Source organism: Nilaparvata lugens, chromosome 13, assembly GCF_014356525.2.
Source record: "Nilaparvata lugens isolate BPH chromosome 13, ASM1435652v1, whole genome shotgun sequence".
NCBI lineage: Eukaryota > Metazoa > Arthropoda > Insecta > Hemiptera > Delphacidae > Nilaparvata > Nilaparvata lugens.
The window spans coordinates 11,955,395-11,977,306 of record NC_052516.1 but is presented as its reverse complement, the minus strand read 5'-3'; the positions used below and the strand labels follow the sequence as shown (position 1 = coordinate 11,977,306).

The following is a 21,912-nucleotide window of genomic DNA, read 5'->3' as shown; positions in this document are numbered from 1 at the left end:
TCTTTCAATATCAATCGATGATGATTATTAGCATGCATTTCATATACAGGAATATCCAGTTGTTTTAGTTGGTTGTATTATTGTTTCTACTACAGATTTAGAAAATTTGTACAAACCTTATGAAACATTATTAGTTTTGAAAAAAAACGATTTTATTGTACAAAAATGATGAATGGAGTCAAGTAGGCCTAAACATTATAATACATTATTCCAGATTCCACTTTTTGAGTAGATGAGAAGTTGATATTGTGGTAATTATTCATATTGAATGAAAAAGATTAAGAAATTGTCAAAAAACCACTGATTTATTGATAATTAGAAAGACCGGTTTCGGTTATTACACCATTGTCAATCTCTGATAAACTAACTGATAAACTAACAGTGGTTTTTTGACAATTTCTTAGTCTTTTTCATTCAATATTCCAGATTTCATTTGTAAAGTTATTATTGAAGTAGGTAGTTATGTTTTTCATGAGTGATTCTTAATTTTTAGTCCAAGTTGAAGTTTTTTATTTGTTGTGTGAAGTGTGGTGAGATGAAATTGAATTTCATGCACTATCGAAAACATATTTCATACTGTAGACGAAGATAGAATGATGTAAACCAGTGGGCTCCAGTATGATAGGCCTAGCCATATCTTACAATAACACCCATCCTCTATATTTATTTACAAGTTACAACTCTCTCATCCAGGTAACAGCAATCCATTTATGATCATTCTTCAATTACAACAAATTAGACTGAGTTCACATCATTTTTCTCACTCTCAAATATGGAGAGGTGCATTGCAATATTTCTTGGAGTTTGTGGAAATCTGTAACAGCTCTCATAGATTATTAAATCCAGATTATATATCTTCAAATGCTTGTTGTCCTATCGAGCCCTATTGGAATATTGAAAGCCCTATATTGAGCTTTGTGTTTTTCAGTGCATTGCTCATCTCTCATTTCTCCTAGGAAATGCTTGATCCATTCACTACTTCAACTCACTGTGGGATGCATATGGAATTTTGTGCGGTTTGGTGCATTTTGAAACGTGTTTCCAATCCTTCATTTCCTGATAAATACTCACCGATTTCGTTGACAGTTGTTTGTGTTTTAACAAGTGCATCCCACGAATCTCGCCTTTGACTGAGATTCGACAACATTGTCGACACTGCAATATTAATTCATTAGCAGGTTAGACATTAGAGAATACTGTACAAACGGTTATAGGATACATTCTCATGGAAAACAGAAAAAATTAAAAAATTGGTACTTTCCAGTTAGAATATTTAAAGAATGAATTGTAAGTTAAACCCCTATTAAATCGTCTTGGAGCGTATTACTGTAGATGCTCAATAAAGTACTTCCATTTTTGATGAAATATTAATCCCAAGTTCGATACGTTATTCAAAACAAAAATCACTATTATGGAATTGTTATCATTTTTCTATCACCAAGAGTAGATTTATTCTGATAAACCAATGGGATTAATCGTGAATATATGATACTAGTTATAATTATGATACTAGTTATTATTCATCACACAAATCAAATTATTACATGCCTTCAACTCCGATCTGTTATATGGTTCTTATAATATCAGAGCTTACGCCAATTAAAATAATGGAAATTAATAGAATATACAAATTATGAGAAATATAAGACGTTAACATGCTGCTATAGTGAGCTCCACGTTATAATGGCAGTGGAGAAAGATAGGAGAAGGATGAAAAACGTTACCGATCCTCTGTCTTGTCAATGCCTTCTATTAGACGGTTGCTGATACAGGTTAATTGATGTAATATTAACTGTTCATTCACGTTTGAAAAAATCAATTATCCTATTATATTAAGCAAGCGATTTCTGTATTTTTATATCTGGTTATTTATATTTATATCTGGTTATTTATGGAATTTACGGATTTCGAAAACGGCTCTAACGATTTTCACGAAATTTGGAACATAGTATGTTCATGATACAAAAATTCGATTGCACTAGGTCTCATCCTTGGGAAAACTTGCTGAACGACATTGAAAGGATAATTCATCCTTGGCTGAAACAGCTGTGGATAGTAAAAAAGTGAGTGAGCGAGTGAGTATATGAAAAATCAAAATATCGCATTCCCGAAATTCATAAGATGACATATAGCCAGCTGTGAAATATAAACACGATCATTCTAGAGAATTGTGTTCTGTTTATCAATAAATAGAAATAACGAGCGAAGCTCGGTGCCCCGATATTATTTTATCAAGCAAGAAATTATATTTTCCAATGATTCCATAATTAAATTTTATAATTGGAATGAAATACTTTGATAATTAATTATTAATTCTACATTGTTAAAAGACGATCTGGCAACCGAGCAAAGCGAGAAAGAGATAGCGCTGTCCGCTTTGTTGAATGATAGACAAGGATAGCAATACCATTGCCAAACAAACACTGCCATTATAACGTGAACCTCACTGGTATTCATCACACAAATCAAATTATTACATGCCTAGAGCTCCGATCTGTTATAGTTCTTAAAATATTATCAGAGCTTACGCTAATTAAAATAATGGGAATGAATATACAACTTATGACTGACAAATCGTGAAAATATAAGACGTTAACATGCTGCTAGATAGGATAATAGCTGGATGAAACCATGCATTTATTCATTAGTTAAATAATAAATTATTTTAGATTACAACTTCCCTTTTTTACAAATCACAAATTTTATTGTAGGCCTAATTTACTCTTGATATCCCGGATAACTCAATATTGAAATTTCTTTCTTAGAAGTTCTAAACGTGATATTGTGGAAGTGACTCATACTGGATCATGAGCCGCTTAAAATACTAGATATTTTATTATTTATGATGATTGAAGGAGAGCCTCTAGGTATTAGGTGTATTCCGAACCATTCCATCCCCACTTACCTCTAACATTAGACGACGTATCGATACTTGTGTTGGAGTTGTGAAACCCCAAAGGCGAGCTGGGGGAATGTAGGGGTGAGGTACCCCTGTAATGCCCGTTCACTGGAGAGTTACGATAGGTCGGCGAGCGGAGAGGCGAACCGAGCGGACTCGACGAGTTGACTCGAGTCAGGTTGACTGGCGAATTGACTCGGTCGAGCAACGGCGAGGTGACTCGAGTCAAGTTGACTGGAGAGCTGACTCGAGTCAAGTTCACTGGCGAACTGACTCGATCCAGCAGAGGCGAGGTGACTCGAGTCACTGAGTTGTGGTAGTTGTCTGGAAAATTAAAAAACATGTTGTAGTGAAGAGGAAAATTTTGGGTCAGAGAAAAAGTTTGTACTAGTTTTTGTAAAAATGTAAATGAATTTCACCCAATAAAGCAATAATCTATCTAAATTTGGAATTCTTTGTTTTATTCTGATTTATAGTTTCAGATTGATGATTTGGTGTTGAAATTGAAGTGGACATGACCTACAAAATATTTGATCAATTGTGACAAAATCAGGAAATAGAAGAAGTTTTGAAAGAAGAAAACAGTAGCCTGTTTTTTTATTTTCCGACTATTGTATTGTTTGCTCTATTAGATAAATAAATAAATATTGGAATAGGATAATGATTTCGTAACCCACAAATTATTTGAAGAGACTTGAGAAATTGTAAAAAAATCCACTTTATTTACAAATAATTTTTCAAGTCTCCGCAATTATGGGAAAGTTCCAAAACATCAATATTCACTCTTCAAACTTGAAAATTGTTTCTCAAACTTCATCAATATAATAAGAGGAGTTATGAATGATACCTATTAGAAGTTAATAAGAATTATATGTTTACTTTCCACTGTCACTGAATGAAAAGTGAATACTGAATACTGGGTTCCGTATCAAATGAGTTTTGTATCAGATGTTGAGTTCCGTATCAGATGAGTTGAGTTTAGTTTCAAATGAGTTGTATGTCAAATGTGCTCTGTAACAAATAAGTTCCGTAACAAATGAGTTGAGTTCTGTATCGAATGAGTAGTATATCAGAAATGTGCTCTGTATCAAATGAGTTTTGTATAAAATGAGTTCCGTATAAAATGAGTTGAGTTCTATATCAAATTAGTTGTATATCAAATAATGTGCTCTGTATCAAATGAGTTGAGTTATGTATCAAATTAGTTGTATATCTAATGTGCTCTGTATCAGAGTTTTTTATAAGATAGTGTGTTCCGTATCGAATGAGTTTCATATCAAATGAGTTTTGCATCAAATACTAAGTTCTGTATCAAAATACTGTTGTGTGCAAATCCAGCTTTAAGCCTTTCACCCTTCAGTCTGCTAGCGCTACCTCGTCATGGGTTCGAATCCTGCTGTAGGCATGGACGTTTAATCATCTCATAAAACTACCCTAACACTTCCCTTTAACCACGCATAAGCAAGAAGCTGATGTGTGCATCATCCGCAGTTTTATTCCAAAATTCATAACATAATCAATTGATTTTAATGTGAAAATAATTAAGGACTGAAAATTTCGTGAAGTGAACAATTACAAGACTTATTTAAATTTGGGAGAGGAATAGCACAAGGTTACCTTATTTTTTCTTTCCCTATCATTCTGAAGATGGACTTGTTGTATCAATCAATAAAGAATTTAGAATTTCCAGTTTCAAGTCTTAGTGACAGTAATTTTCTCATCTAAGTTAATGTTCAATATTTTAAATGTTTAATGACTTTGACATTGACTCAAACTATTTCGGACTATGTGTTATCTAAATTTGGGAGAGGAATAGCACAAGGTTACCTTATTTTTTCTTTCCCTATCATTCTGAAGATGGACTTGTTGTATCAATCAATAAAGAATTTAGAATTTCCAGTTTCAAGTCTTTAGTGACAGTAATTTTCTCATCTAAGTTAGTGTTCAATATTTTAAATGTTTAATGACTTTGACATTGACTCAAACTATTTCGGACTATGTGTTATCTAAATTTGGGAGAGGAATAGCACAAGATTACCTCATGTTCTCTCTTCCTATCATTTTGATTTATGTACTTATTGTATGAATCAATTGTATTGTATAGATAATTTAATTCAACTTTTGTTAACTTACTAGATATGACACGTTCAGTATGGCGATCACTGCTGTATTTTTCACTCAGTCGTTCTGCTTTGATTTGTTCCCTCGTACCAACTCTCAACGGGAATGGGCTTCCTATGAAATTGAGAACAATAATCAAAAGATTGAAAGGAGAATTAACATTTTAATACGTATAGAACTAAAAAACTTAGAGAATTGCATTAGAATTCAGGATTAATAATATTGTTTGACATTGAGATGATACCGTGTTATATAAATCATCAAGATGCGTTCAGGTGATGAGGCATCTACTACGTCACACTCTGTCAACCAATCACGTGCAAGTACACTTCCCCTGCTTAGTACAAGACCACGCCCACAACACTCTCATTGGCAGTTGCCAACACTTCACTACTACATCTTGTTAGTATATACCAAATGTTTCATAAGCTTATCATGCTCGTGCTGCTTATGCCTCTTTGCCTCTTTGTCATTAACCCAGTCGTGTGTTAATGGGGAGGATATTTTATATTTTTCTTAGACAATCGAAAATTATTTGTTGAAACACCGCCGATCTATGAAGTTATATCACATTATTATATTATCGTTATTCTAATTGCATTCAATCTTTATTCTCATTGATTAATTGTTTATACTTTGTAAAATTCGTTGAATAATTAGCATACCGTCATTTAATGTAAATTGATGTTCAAGCCAGAAAATAATGTAAATAAAGAAATCCAATCTAATCTCGTATGCCTGCTTTCCTCTATGGCACTACCATAGAGAAACAATAGCGTGAGTAGATATCCCATGGAATAGGGCGTTTATGTCGCAACTTTTACTGTTATCTCAAGCCGATTACTGTCGATTTTTACTGGTTTGACCGGGTAAGAGTGTATGAACGGCACAATATGAGAGACTACCTGCATCATAAAGCTTCACAGGAAATAACTACGTGGACTATTAGCTTGAGATAACAGTAGAAGTTGCGACATAAACGCCCTATACCATGGGATATCTACTTACGCTATTGTTTCTCTATGGTAGTACTTACTAGATGAATAAGAAAGACAATAATATTATTCATGTAGCCTATTTATTAATAAAGTCACAAATCATAATAGTATATGATCGGAAGAAGACAGCAGGCTGAACCCATAAGTTTAGTATCTCCTAAATTTTGGAAGATAAAAGGTTTCCGAAACAACAAGTGAGGTTATGGTAAAGGTAATAATTATCAAATCATATAGACTAGAATCATCATACAGTATTATACTGGAATATCTTGGGTCATATTATCACTATGGATCTTGAATGCTTCTTTATTATTATTGCTTCTAAATCTGTTGGAAATAAGTTGGAGATCGTTATAAATGCAACTTACTTGCAAGAGGAGATCTTAATAAATATAACCAAAATTGGAAATATACAAATATACTTTATAGTATAAAAATAATATATACTATAGATATAGTATAGATATAATATATCTAATTTATTTAGATATAGTATGGTCTTTTTTCAATTATAATTAAGAGAATGAGAAGAATATACATGCTAAAAGACGAATTTTAAACCCTTAAAAACTACCCTTAGAATTAAAATATTGCCAAAAGATTTCTTAGTGCGCCTCTAAAGAGCCAACTGAACCCACCTACCAAATATGAACGTTTTTGGTCCGGTAGATTTTTAGTTCTGCGAGTGAGTGAGTCAGTCAGACAGTGAGTGAACAGAAATATATTGATATTTCTCCATATTTATTTATCTAGCGTATGGCAGATACAAAACACATATAAAGCTCATGAGTCTCAAATGTCTACATATATACACTGTATTTTTACAGTTACTTCAAGATGTTGTTTAGTTTTCGGTTAGGAGAACATAAGTTTGTCTGACGGCCATCATTTGCTAGTCCATTTAGCGTTACCCAATGTGCACCATGGAGGCGAACTAGCGTTACACATATTTAAGTAAAAGACTGATTGCTGGAACAATTTTGTGGTTCTCCATATTAAGGTGAAATGAAGATATATTGTCAATTCCACGTATTTGATTTGAGTCAAACTTAAGTTTTAATGCATTTGGATAATCAGGATTAGTGGATTTTTTTGGCAAGACTTGAAAGTCGTCTTCTTTGGTCAGTTTAACCACAAAAGACCACTGATTTTGATGCCATAAGTGGATTGAAACTCACGTTTAGCTCACATAAATTATGGGGAACTGACATCTCTTTCATTCAACTTAGTCATATTTTCATTCACCCACAAGATACATGGAAATAGTTGTGAAGAGCCTAGAGGATTCCTATCAAATATTTGTAGAATTGATGCTGTTTCCCATGACAAAACACTTTATAACAATTTTGGTGTGGTCTATACTTTGTGTCTCCACGTGAATATTTGGAGAGAACTTACTTTCAAATGAGGAATGCATTTCAAGGAGTATTGATTCATTATTAATTGATTGATACAATTAGTACATCATCAAGAATGATAGGGAGAGGAAAAATGAGGTAACCTTGTGCTATTCCTCTCCCAAATTTAGATAACACATAGTCCGAAATAGGTTAAGTCTTGTAGTTCACTTTACAAAATTATCAGTCCTTAAGTATTTTAACAAAGTAGATTTTCAAATTTAGATGCTTCAAATCTAAATATAAAAGAAATATTTCTCATTATTATAACCAAAATAGGAAATATTCACATTTTAAAAATATAATTTCAATGATTTTCATTTTAACTTCAGTGTGATTTTCTCCATGATGTTTCTATCAACGTTGGGTACTTTTATCATTGAAATATCATTGAGTTTTGATATCCAAGAATCAATTCATTGACAATACAGACTGATGTCATTTGAGCAGAAAACTAAAATACATAAGTGGTGTTGTTGCACTTATAAATTAGTTCATCATACGATTTGATTCCTCCACTTGAAATGATTTATTCTTTGCAATGTCTGACTGCTATACTCTACTCTTAGACTCTTACCCTCAGAATTATACTCTACACTCTCAGAGTATTTATTGTATTAATGAATAAAGAATATTTGTCTTCTGTTGCTTATTTTTTGCAGCAGAACATCCGCTAATTTGACAGGTGTTCCACATACCTTGACTCCATTAGGATCGAAGACAAAACATGTGAACGGTCCACCCTGTATGAGCTCTCCACTATGCCTGACAGCTATACTCCACTCGCCTGGCTCGTCTGGTTGGAAAGTGGCCGAGTACACACCATCCTGCTCGTGCACGGGGCAGTCCAGTTGCCGGCCAGTTGGAGATGAAGCTATCACCTCGATGAGGCCGCTGCGTGCGCCGTTTGAGTTCACCTGAGTATAAAATACAAATGTTAAGAAGGTCATTCAAATATAGCTCTGTTGAAAATACACTTCTATTGCAAATACGACTTGTGTTACAGACTCAAGATGGCAAACTTATTTGGGCTGAATTCTCACATATCAGTATCAGCTTAGAGAAAAGATATAAGAAAATATGCCGTGGTGCAGAGAATTCATTCAAAGTTTGGAACTTTTGTATGAAATAATGGGGTTGTATATCAAGTTGCGATGATACTGTATCATAGTGTGTTGATACAGTATCATTTATGGTGATACCATAGAGGAAAGATAGCATAAAGAGATATGCCATGGTATAGATCGTATGTGACGCTGGTAGTCTCTCATACTGTGCCGTTCTCACACTCTTACACGGCCAAAACAGTAATTATAGACAGTAATCGGCTTGAGTTAACATAACATGGGCTTGAAATTTGGAACATAAACGACCTATACCATGGAATATCTCATGCTATCTTTCCTCTATGGTATCATTCAATCGTTTTTATTAATTTATTCATTTAAACAATAAGTACATCATCATAATGATAGGGAGATGGAGAATAAGGTAACCTTGTGCTATTCCTCTCCCAAATTTAGATAACACATAGTCCGAAATAGGTTAAGTCTCGTAGCTCTTCAATTCACAAAATTTACAATCTTCACGAATCAGTGGAGGTGTCCGATGCAGTGAAAATATCATTCCTATAAGTTTTAATGAGAATATTCACACTCAGCACGACTGAGCGAGTGAGAATTTTTGGATTTAATACCGGACATGTTCACTGATACTGATGTGTGGAAATTAATCTTGAATATTTTCTCATATTGAATTACAATTCTAATAAGTGATCATTTTCATGCTTTGTAGCAAATTGAGACGGGACTAGCGCGTGTGACACGACATGACACAGCGTGAGCTTTTGTTACATCAACTGAATACATCAACTGAATACATCAACAAAATACATCAACTGAATACATCAACTGAATACATCAACTGAATACATCAACTGAATACATCAACTGAATACATCAACTGAATACATCAACTGAATACATCAACTGAATACATCAACTGAATACATCAACTGAATACATCAACTGAATACATCAACTGAATACATCAACTGATTCATAAATTAGCACTGAAGGTCGAAGTGAAAAAATAAATTAAAAAATTATTATTTAACGAAAATCCTAAATAAATTCTGTGAATCACCCCGAAGACTTCTGCTACTGCAGACATTGACAACAGGGTTAACAGCTAGATGGAAATTCGATGAGAACTACTATACAAAAATTATTTGCCAGCCCGGGAATCGAACCCGGTACCTCCCAATTGCTAGTCAGGAGTGCTCACCCTTACACCAAACTGACAATCTCTGGATAGCAGCGCTCATTTTATTTTGCATTCTCTATTTAATTCCATCTGTAAAACAAATTAAAGTGAAAACTCGATTATATTTTTTTCTCTGTCATACCTTCATTGACACTCACTTGATTGAACATCTTTTGCAATTGTAAACCATCGATGGGAACCCCCTAAATATGAGGGCCTTAGGCTCAACTCACACTTACACTTACACTTACACTCACACTTACTGTGACTAGTCTCTTCTTGACTCAAATGGTGACGTCGCGGAGACTAGAGTCGACTGGTCTGAGTGTCACCATTTGAAAACACATGCTGCGTCGAGAAGAGACTAGAGTCGCATTCTCTTCTCGACCTGAGTCGCGTAAGTGTGAGTTGAGCCTTTACTTTACGCAAGTCTAGTGAATATTGTAGTTACTGTAGAAATTTTACCAGGAAAAAACATATAACTGAATTTATTCGATTGTTTTCAATATGAATTATTGACACTTATTCACAAGGGAGAGAGATGTTGCTTACCAGAACTTCGACAATGGACCCGACAGCACATGGCTCCATTCCGGTGTAGGTGATGTTGGAAAGCTCAGGCATGGCACGGATGTGGATTGGTGACCCTTTCACCATCTCCTCCTCATTGTACACACTCAACTGCAAGCGAAACACACAAATTATACACAAATTAACCATTAAATCAAATCCATCCATCAAAAAATAGGGAACAAGATTTACCTGAGCAATTTTTGTTTGGAAATAGATCAGAATTGAGGAGAAAACTAAAAATCTGTGGAATTTTTTATTGAATCATGAGAAAATATATTGTCTTGACGATATAATACATTTGTGATGGAGTTCATTTTAACAAGGATCGACAATTGATATAACATCAGATATACCAGGAGAATTTGAATCATAGCTTTTTTAAATAGAAGGCAGTGGTAACAGAGATTTGACACTCCTTTAGTTCTATCATTCCTACTGGATTTTATACTGTAACGTGAATCTAACTCACAGAAAGAGGATCAATAAAAACAATTAGGAGAAGGCAACAGGTTTGTTCAGATGAATTGAGAAAAGAAAGATTTGAGAAGATAGGAAGAGAATGAAGCGAATAAAAAAAGAGAGAGGACCAACTAGAGACTACAGTGATCCTATGTGGTCATAAAATCACAAAGAGAAAGCTCCTCTCAAACTCTCAATATTTTCTATAAACTATTTTAATTATTGTGATGACTAAGATTGATTGATTTTCACCAATATTTGGCTGTCAACACACATTGTATTTGTTTTATCCATGCAATAAATGAATGAATTGAATAAATTAAAATTTTGGTGATGAAGTGTGAACCTACCTGATGCATTCCAACATGCATGGCAGTGAAGGTGCCCCTCCCCCCGTTGGCCCCTAGAGTGAGCTGGCACTTGATTCTCTCTCCCTCTGGACCCAACACCTCAGCCGTCACCGCACGAGGATCTACGTCGTCCGACAGGAAGTCGATTTTGAAATTTGTCTACAAAAATACAAGTGAAATTGATGGGAGTGAGACCATTATGAAGTATCCAGTTGGGCTCAACTCACAATTACGCGACTCAGGTTGAGAAGAGACTGGACTCTAGTCGACAGCATGTGCTTTCAAATGGTGACACTCAGACTAGTCGACTCTAGTCCCCGCGACGTCACCATTTGAAAGCACATGCTCTCCACTAGAGTCCAGTCTCTTCTCGAACTGAGTCGCGTGAGTGTGAGTTGAGCCTTATGAGTAAGTGATATCATATCTCGAAGCGAGTTCAATCACTATAAAAAGGTCTTAACTATACTCGACTATTTTCATAAATTTGTGTCAAACTTATGCTTGAGTTTTTTCTAGGGTTACATAACGTATTCGACGAAGGGCTCGTGAAAGACCCCGGCTACAATATCTGAAGCAAGTTAGCAAAGATCTAGGGATCCAGAGCTACATCCAACTGAAAATTACAGCTCTGGAAACAAAACTATATGGAAAGCTGTCTACCAAGCAAATGATTGAAGCTAATGAAGAAGACCTAACATGTGAGTACAAATGAGTAAATTATTTTGAGCTTGAATTCACATCAATTAATGTAATGTACCCTCAATAAATAAATAAATAATTACTGTAACATAATTGGGAATAATCCATTGTATTATTTACCATTGATAACACCATAGAGAAAAGATAGCATAAGTAGATATCCCATGGTATAGGTCGTTTTTGTTTCAAATTTCAAGCCGATTCTTTGTTAACTCAAATTGTTTACTGTTGTCTACTGTCTATTATTACTGTTTTGTAACGGTGAGAGTGTAAGAACGGCACAGTATGAGAGACTACCATTGTCACATGGCTTCACCAAAAACAACTACTAGGACTATCGGCTTCAGTTAACAGTACCATTATTGGAACTTAAACTGGGGAATCTTCTCATGCTATTTATTTATTTATTTATTTATTTATTATTCTACAAAGGCGACTTCCTAGAAGTATTTTAAACCTAGGTGATGATGATGGGATGAATGATAATTCAATGGAGGTAGAGTTATGGATGAATTAAAATGATAGATCTTCCCTCTATGATAATACTGAATTTTCGATCTTGTAAATGCATTATATCCATTAATTAATTCTGATACACAAAAAACAATCCCTTGAAATGATTGGGGAAGGCCTCAATATGAGCTATTATGTTAATATCTTCTTTCCTATTTCATTATTTGATATAGTCTATGTTTGTAATACTGACAGGCACATGAATACGAGTAGTATGCGTGTCACAGCTGACTGCCACAGTGAGTGAAGGGGAGGTGCGCGGTGGAATCCACTGGAAATTGGCAGCATACGCCATCACACCCAGATGTTCCACGTTGGCATCTGCCATGTCTTTGGCTCGCAGAATCGGTTCTACTCCCAGCTTTCTGCCTCCGGTTATACCTGGAGAAAAACACGAGAATTTAGTCATTTTTCATATTATTTTGTTCCTCCTTATATATGATGGTGAAATCTACTCTCTAAAGTTAATAAGGTGCTCTATTATGGTTTGATCTACTGGAAATTATCTGTGTCTGGAGATCTAGTTATCCACAATATAAGGAATCGAAATAACTCTCAAGAAATTCTCTGGAAATCTCAAGATAGTGTTTTTATAATTAAGTATTTTTCTAATTTAAAAATGATTTTTGTGTGTTTTGAATTGCAAATTGAGTGTGTAACTGAAGAATGTTGAAGTGACACTTGACCTTTGGACAGTTGTATAAATTGGAATTGTAACCGTTTTGGGCGTATAAGCCTGCCGTACTTAGAATGAAAAAGACTAAGAAATTGTCAAAAACCACAGATTTATTGATACTTAGAAAGACCGGTTTCGGTTATTACATCATTGTCAATCTCTGATAGACTCAGACAATGATAAACTTACTCTGACTAAACTGACTAATCTGACTCTAAAGTGACTCTAATAAACTAAACTGACTGACCAACTTACTAGAGTTTATCAGAGATTGACAATGGTGTAATAACCGAAACCGGTCTTTCTAAGTATCAATAAATCTGTGGTTTTTGACGACTTCTTAGTCTTTTTCATTCAATATGAATAATTACTACAATATCAACTTCTCAACTACACAAAAACTGTGGTACTTTTCTGCAAGTTGTGTAATTCTGAATGATTAACAGAATAAATAAGATATCTAGAGAAATCTCAACAAATCCCTCGGAGCTCAATCAACTTTCAAGCAGCTTGATAAATTTCCAGCAAGCTGTGTGAATTCAACACTTGAACTGAAAGCTAGGCCTTAGCACGACAGTACATATCTTTTCTCTTAGGTGGCATGTAGTTCGAAATAGGTAACAACTTCTATATAAATACATAATAATACATTTGCATAATAATAAATAATCACTCAAATATATTGATAGCTTTGTGTCTTCTACCAACTATCCATCCTATTCCCATAGTTCAACAAGATGTCGTCATTATAGTGACTTGATGTCGTCAGCCAATGAGAGCTCGTACCCAGATAGCACACCAGCGTGAAAATCACTTTTGACATTTTTAATGTTATTATAACGTGAAAAATGTACTTTTTCACGTGATTTTTACATAAAAATGTCATACTTTTTTACGAGAAAAAAACGTTGTGTGTATGTGCGTCTGTGTACATGATATCTCATCTCCCAATTTACGGAATGACTTGAAAGGTCCATACAATATAAGGATCCGACACGAGCAATTTCGATCAAATGCAATTCAAGATGGCGGCTAAAATGGAGAAAATGTTGTCAGGAACAGGGTTTTTCGCGTTTTTCTCAAGAACGGCTCCAACGATTTTGATTAAATTTATATCGCAAATAGTAATTGATAAGCTCTATCAACTGCCACAAGTCCCATATCTGTGAAAATTTCAGGAGCTCCGCCCCATCTATGCAAAGTTTGATTTTAGATTCTCAATTATCAGGCTTCAGATAAAAGTTGAACAATACATTTTTAGTAGGAAGGATTGAGCATTTAAATCTCTACAATTAATGTTCAGTAAGATTTTCACCTGAAATTGAAAATAAGCACGAAATTCGAGAAAATGTGATTATCCAATCGCAAACTGTTGGCAACTGTTGATTCTATTAAATTATGCACTATGAAGAGATAGCAGACCTCGTATGTCTCCAGCGTTATTGTCCTGTCACCAGCTGGCTCAGATCTTTGTTTATAAGTAGACTTGATATGTGCGAGAACACTAGCGTGAGGTGATCAATTTTCATAACGGCAAGGAAAGTTGTGTGAGTGCGCCACACCAGATTTTTACATTTTTCTTTTGAAGCATAGTGGGCGTGGCACTGTACTAAGCAGAGGGAAAGTGCTCGCACCTGATTGGTCGACTGAGTATATCTCTCAGTTGAAATTCAATTGGTCATCCCCCAACGATTGGAGAGGGGGTTCCATTAGTGAGCAGTTTTCATTCATTTGTTAATCGATTTAATATGCTCATCTATTGTGGATTCTTTCTGAATTTAATCAGATAACAACTTGAATTTATTCCGACTGAATTTTTCCTTGAATACTGTTGATTAGCTTGTGATATTGATTCAGTGAATTTGTCTCTTATTGTAATCATCTGTTAATCTGACTACAACATCATAATTTAAATGAAAAATAATTATTATTCAATTATCCAAATTCCAATACCAGTTTTCTGAAAGTTTATTGTTAAGAGTTCTCTGATTTCATGATCACACAATATTCTACTCTCAATACATTCTCACGTCTGTAATAGATTCTAATTTGGATTCTCTGATAGAATCTAATTTATTTCTAACTAGCAGGTAACCCGTGCTCCGCAAGGGTCTATTCTAAAACTAGACAAACTGGAAACTTGACGTAATCAACCCTTTAAGAAATGAAAATAGCCCAATAACCATCTCCGGTTGATTAAGAATCTATATGGAAACTTTCGAGTTAATCAGTTGAGTAGTTGAGACGTGATGATGCGTCAAACATAATTTCCCTATTCCGTACGAGTATAAGCTAGTTCTTTACTTTATTATAGTATCGATGATGACTTTCTCACAATATCATTCTAGATGATTTGTGTTATGAATAAAAATATCCTTACCTGCATTGAGATTGGACTCCCATACTATAGGATCTGAACTAGGTAGACATTTGGCTGAGGCACCCAAAGAATTCACCAGGGAACACAGAACACTTCCATCGTTCCAATCCGACTGAAAATCAATAAGAAATGAGGAATAAGTCATTTAAAATTTAATTCAATAATTATTCATTTCATAATTCATGATTAACATTACACATTTCATTTTTTTAATTCATTCATTTATACAATAAGTACATTATCAAAATGATAGGGAGAGGAAAAATGAGGTAGCCTTGTGCTATTCCTCTCCCAAATTTAGATAACACATAGTCCGAAATAGGTTGAGTCTCGAAGTTCGTCAATTCACAAAACTTTCAGTTCTCAAGTATAAAATTTGTTTACAATTAACTGTAACCTCGAGTCATAATTATGTAAAATGGAAGTTTATTGACAGTAGCTAATTATGACTTTCAACTTGTTGAAAACTTGACATTGGACAGCAGAAATATGCTGTCAACTTTTAGAAATGAGTGAAAGTAGAGAGAACTTGCCCTGAAATAAATAACTTATCGGAATCTTGTTTTTCAACTTAAAGTGTCAGCTAATTGATAAACCTGCTTCACTTTTTCCTGATAGACTGCTTCATGAATTTTTCAAGAACATGATTGTGGATTTTCAAGAACATGATTGTGATTTTGTGTTTTCCAATTCCAAGGTTACATCATTTTGTTCATTTTCATGAATTTTCCTGATAGACTGCTTCATGAAATTTTCAAGAAAATGTTTGTGAAAGAGAGACTTGTGTTTTCCAACTCCAAGATTACTTCATTTTGTTCATTTAGTGGCCGGTTGCACAAACGCAGGTTAGATTTGAATTGTGATTAGTTTTCTTCCATCAATATTGAAGAAATTTGAATGCTAGTCGGTTTTTCAAATAACAAAACAGTGATTTAATGGTAAGTAGTAAAACAACATTCGAGAAAAGTCGGATTGAAAGTTCTAATGGAAATAGACGATCTACTTATAGTGAGGTCTATGGCAGTGGAGAAAAATAGCAGAACAACGTTGCCAATCCTCAGTCTTGTTAATGCTTTCTATAGATAGACGGTAGCTACGTAATACAGGTTTATTGATGTAATAACTGTTCATTCTCGTTTACAATAATCAATCATATTTTATTAAGCATGAAATAATATCTTTTAATTATTTTATAATGAATTTTAATGATTGAGATTAAATATTTTGTTTATTAATGTATAATTCTATATTCTTAAAAGACGATCTGGCAACAGAGCAGAACGAGAAAGAGATAGTGCTATCCGCTTTGTTGAATGATAGACAAGGATAGCAATACCATTGCCAATCAAACACTGCCATTATAACGTGGACCTCACTATAGAAGTCGAATTTCTTCTTTCACTGTAAGTTGATAGATTCATATATTAAAGAAATTTTGACTGTTAGTAGTTTTTTCAATAAAAAAAAGTGTATAAATTTTAATTGATCATAACTCACACACTCAATCATTCTCTCCCACTCACTCTCTCACCCTCTCTTTAGGGTTGTGTGGCAGAGAGGACCAGGAGTCCTAACTCCACCCTAATAAAGGCAAATAATCAATCAATCAATCTCCAACACTCTCACATTAAGGCACTCTCTTTCTCCCTTCCCCCTCACACTCATTTAATCTCTCTCACTCACTTTTGTAGAGAGTTAGTGGGAAGAATACTTCGAATATTCTTTCCGAAGAATGGACATTGATATGTCCAAAGCTCCGCCAATTTACATAAAAAATGTATCCTTATTCAATAATAATCACTTGTTAAGAATTTTTAACGAAATTGTATTTTGTTTTTTATGGCAATAAATTTGATTTGATTTGAAATTTGAATTTATGTAGATGCATAACAGTATTATCTATTCTATCTATAGTTATTACAAATTGCTTTTTTTCATATCATATACAGCTCAATAATTATTTTCTTAGTTTATATTTTGTGAATTCATCTACAATTTTGCTGTATTGTAAGCTATTGTATATATAAGTGTATAAGCCAGTATATATTGTAATATACATAAATAAAGTACTCAACCAATCAATCAATCACTCTCTCTCTCTTTTTTCTCTCTACAACTCCTAACTTCTCAAGTTGTACTCACAGTAAAATTGGATATATGTTTATCAGGTAACTGACTGTTGACCCAGCGCAGGGTGGACTTGAACCCTGGACTGTTCTCTTTCATGAAGTAGGACAAGTAGGTCATTCCCGAAAGTTCATCCAGGAATGGAGAGGCCAGATATTCGGGTTCCAGGACCATGGGGATGTTGAAACGAGATCGCGCCACTTCCATGGCTCTTCTACAGTTCGAGACACTGAAATCAACCAAAAAAATTGATTATCAAACGAGCGTTAGCGAGTTCTTACTTTTAACTCAAGACCAAATGACATGACCACCTTCTCATTTGAAAAAATGAATTTTGATTCGTATGAGGAAGAAAGATGTTAAAGTGATTATATTTGATGAAATGTGAATAAATAAAGAAACTAGTGTAACTATCATATTATAGTAGTGCAGCTATTATTGAACGAGCGTCAGCGAGTTCTTACTTTCAACTCAAGGCGAAATCACATGACCATCTTCTCATTCAAGAAAATGGATTTTGACTCGTATTAGGAAGAAAGATGTTAAAACGATCATATATTTGAAGAAATAAATTGATGTAACTATCATATATTATAATAGTAGTGCAGCCATTATTGAACGAGCGTTAGCGAGTTCTCACTTTTGACTTACTGAAGGCCAAAGTGGTTGTCCGTCAGTTTGTATGTTCTACAATATCTTAAAAATGGATTGATTAATCAGCTCCAAATTTTGTACACGTATTTTTTAAATGTAGCCAGTTGGAATATAGCTAGAATCTATTTAACGTTGATTATTGAACGAGTGTTAGCGAGTTCTTACTGTAAACTCAAGACCAAATCACATGACCAGCTTCTCATTTAAAAAAATGAATTTGGATTGTATTCGTATGAGGGGAAAACCATGTTGAAGTGACAATATATTTGATTTGTGTATTATGAAATGTGAATGAATAAATAAATTAGTGCAACTATCATAGTAGTGAACCTATTATTGAACGAGCGTCAGCGAGTTCTTATTTTTGACTTACTGAAGGCCAAAGTGGTTGTCCGTCAGTTTGTATGTTCTACAATAACTAAAGAATGAATTGATCAATCTGCTTCAAATTGAACACTTACTCGTATTCTTCGAATCTAGCCAGTTGGAATGTGGCTAGAATCTATTAAACGTTCAAGTCTCTACACTTGAAACTGATGACTCTTCATGACCTACCTGTCATGAGGATCCAGATGTCTCCAGTGGGAGAATAGTCCAGGCTCGCAGTAGTCCAGCAATGCACTCAGGTGGATTCCAGAATTCCAGTCTGTTGTGAAGTTTGAGACTCTACATTCTGGAAGTACAGCCTAGAAAATGGAAAACAATAAAATTGAAACACTACTCAGAAATGATATTAAAACAGTATACAGGAATAACTTATTATTTTACACAAGAAAATCAATTCTACGACAAGAGTTCCGCAACATTATTTTATGGAAACACAACTACAAATTATTTTACACAAGAAAATTAATTCTACGAGAACAGTTCCGCAAAATTATTTTATGGAAACACAACAACAGAATAAACTATTGTGCCTCTTATAGGATGATAACGACCTGAAATTTTATTTCATCTCAGCAATCATGTAATATAACATATTCAATAATGAAGTGTCTACTGCAATAATGGATTACTAATTCAAGGAATATGCTGAAAGTCGAATGAGTTTTTCTTCAATTGATTCCAAATAGTTATTGGCCGGTTCTGGAATCGATATTCTAGGTTTCATCGTCTTTAAAAGTAGTTTGAATATTCAGCTTAAACTCAACACTATCATAGAGAAACGATAGCATAAGTAGATATCCCATTGTATAGGGCGTTTATGTCGCAACTTTTACTGTTATCTCAAGCCGATAGTTCACGTACGGTAGTTCATTCCCATGCAGCTGTGTGACGCTGGTAGTCTCTCAAATTATGCCGTTCATACCCACTCACACCAACAAAACAGTAAAAATTGACAATAATCGACATTAATCGGCTTGAGATAACAGTAAAAGTTGCGACATAAACGCCCTAAACCATGGGATATCTACTTACGCTATTGTTTATCTATGACACTATTTTATTTGATACACGTGAGTCGTGATTGTAATTGATGAGTGAAAGATTTAGATAAAATTCATCAATTCAGTTAAATATCGGAACAATATCATAAATTCAAGTTAAATATCGGGGCACCGAGCTTCGCTCGTTATTTTTACTTATTGATAAACAGAACACAATTCTCGAAAATGATCGTGTTCATATTTCACAGCTGGCTATACGTCATCTTATGAATTTCGGGGATGCGATATTTCGATTTTTCACATTCTCACTTGCTAATTCACTTTTTTACTATCCACAGCTGTTTCAGCCAAGGATGAATTATCCTTTTAATGTCGTTCAGCGAGTTTTCCCAAGGATGAGACCTAGTGCAATCGAATTTTTATATCATAAACCTACTATGTTCCAAATTTCGTGAAAATCGTTGGAGCCGTTTTCGAGATCCGTTGAACATATAAATTTATCAAAATTTGGGAATGGAATAGATTCGGGCCAAGCCTGTTGTTCCTTCCTAATCATATTTATATGATTTGTGATTCTGTCCACGAATTAATAAATAAACTTTAATAACGAGATATAAATAATAATACAGAAATTGCTCACTTAATATAATAGGATATCTTCACAATCAATACGGATGATTAGTATTCCCTATGAATGAATATGAAATTGTCCATTCGACAATCATAAAATAGTATATAATTTCCTATCACAAATTGTGTTTACTAGTTCATATGGACAACATATTTATTAGCATTTTTCTTATTTCTCACGACCTCACGAGAAATGTTGCATCAAGGAGTCATTATTCATTAAAAAAAAAAAATTCAAAGCAATTGCATTGTCCAAAACTCAACTATATTCTCGAAAGGAAAAATTATAACATTTCTTGAGCAGTCACCAACTCAGAAGCAACAGTTCGAGTTCCTGACATGTCTACAGGAAACTACGACATGATTCACATATTAAAATACGTGAAATTGGAGCATAATTTCTATTGAGTCACAATCTGCAACTGACGACTACGACAAACTTGTATTTCAAGACTCAATTTACAACTAAATACTGTGAAAAACTGAGAAATTTCCAACCCAAATCAACTTAAAGCAACCGACGTTAATAATTTTAGTTAATTTTAGTTGCTTGAACTTGAACTTAATTGAAGAATAGATTTTCAATTCCCACATTTGAAGACGTTAAATTAGAGCATCATCTTCATGAAAGTCACAACTAAAGACTGCGATAAACTTCAGTTTCAAGACACAATTCACAATTAAATACTGTAATAAACTGAGAAATTTCCAACCCAAATAAACTTAAAGCAACCGACAGTAATAATTTTAGTTGGTTGAACTTCAAGCGTCCTTGAAAAATTTCAAGGCTACCGTGACGTGGGAGAAGAGTGGCTGTTTTCCTTAATGACTTTCCCACAGTTAATGAAAAGCTTCCCATACTTATCATGCTCTCAGTTTCCGGTCTGAACTGCTTTATCAAACAATGGCTACTGTCTCCCACTGCTATTATTTTAAAAATTGTGTGAAATGGTATAAATTGTAAATATAATCAATCGTATATTATGTGGAAGGTGCTCCTCGTTTTTTTTTTAATATAAGACACTGTTTAACTTTAAGACTGTTTTAATAGAAGACTAAGTTCTTATCAGATGCTTGTTCTATGTAAGTAAGGGAGAAAAAAAGAAGGAAATACTGAAGAATTGAGTCTTTTTTTTTGTTTTCATCAAAAATCAACAGTGGAGAAAAATAATTAAGAAGTTAAATATATTCTGATAAAGGTACAGTAGATTAGTCCAGAAGATTGTAGTGTTTTTCGTAATTTTTTGTTTCAGTATTCTCTCCGTATTCAATCATGTTAATAGTGGAGAGAATGATAATAAAAGATAAAAATACATTCTAAAAATTATATAATTATAATTTTAAAAACTCCCCTCCACCCCCACCAAATTTCACCCTCATAACCTTAAACACTTCAGTTTCTGTTTGGCTTGAAAATGTGCGATACCAGCACGAAACAGACGTCGCCACATCAAAGAATGTGAGTGTTTTTTCACTTTAAAGTTTTACAAAATTTAATAGTAATAATAATAGTGGAAACAAGATGGATAACTAACAATAAAAATATAATTAGTTTCATGAGCAGTGGATGGTTTCATGATAACAAATGAATAGAGTGTAGAAGAGTCAGAAAGAGAAGAGGGAATATGAGTGATATTTAGTAGCAAATGGTGAATAATTAACAAATTGCCGGTTGCACAAAAGCTGGTTAAGTTTTAACCGTGATTAAATCCACGAGAACAAATCAGAGAAGCCGTCTTTTCAAAATCGCCTTCTCTGATTGGTTCTCGTGAAGTTGATCACG

At 34.0% G+C, this 21,912-nt stretch overlaps 1 protein-coding gene across 1 annotated transcript in view; it reads right to left on the bottom strand.

The window, feature by feature from the left end:
- The window catches only part of LOC111044424 (filamin-A-like), an 86,864-nt gene that overhangs the window by 6,456 nt on the left and 58,496 nt on the right, over positions 1-21,912 (bottom strand). Inside the window, exons 4-13 of the mRNA XM_039440345.1 lie at positions 18,667-18,797; positions 17,473-17,686; positions 15,331-15,442; positions 12,468-12,655; positions 11,063-11,221; positions 10,233-10,361; positions 8,065-8,332; positions 5,033-5,134; positions 2,906-3,223; positions 1,072-1,155 (exon numbers count right to left, since the gene is read on the bottom strand). Coding sequence (XP_039296279.1) covers positions 1,072-1,155; positions 2,906-3,223; positions 5,033-5,134; positions 8,065-8,332; positions 10,233-10,361; positions 11,063-11,221; positions 12,468-12,655; positions 15,331-15,442; positions 17,473-17,686; positions 18,667-18,797 — 1,705 coding nt within the window. The remainder of the gene's footprint in view (positions 1-1,071; positions 1,156-2,905; positions 3,224-5,032; positions 5,135-8,064; positions 8,333-10,232; positions 10,362-11,062; positions 11,222-12,467; positions 12,656-15,330; positions 15,443-17,472; positions 17,687-18,666; positions 18,798-21,912) is intronic.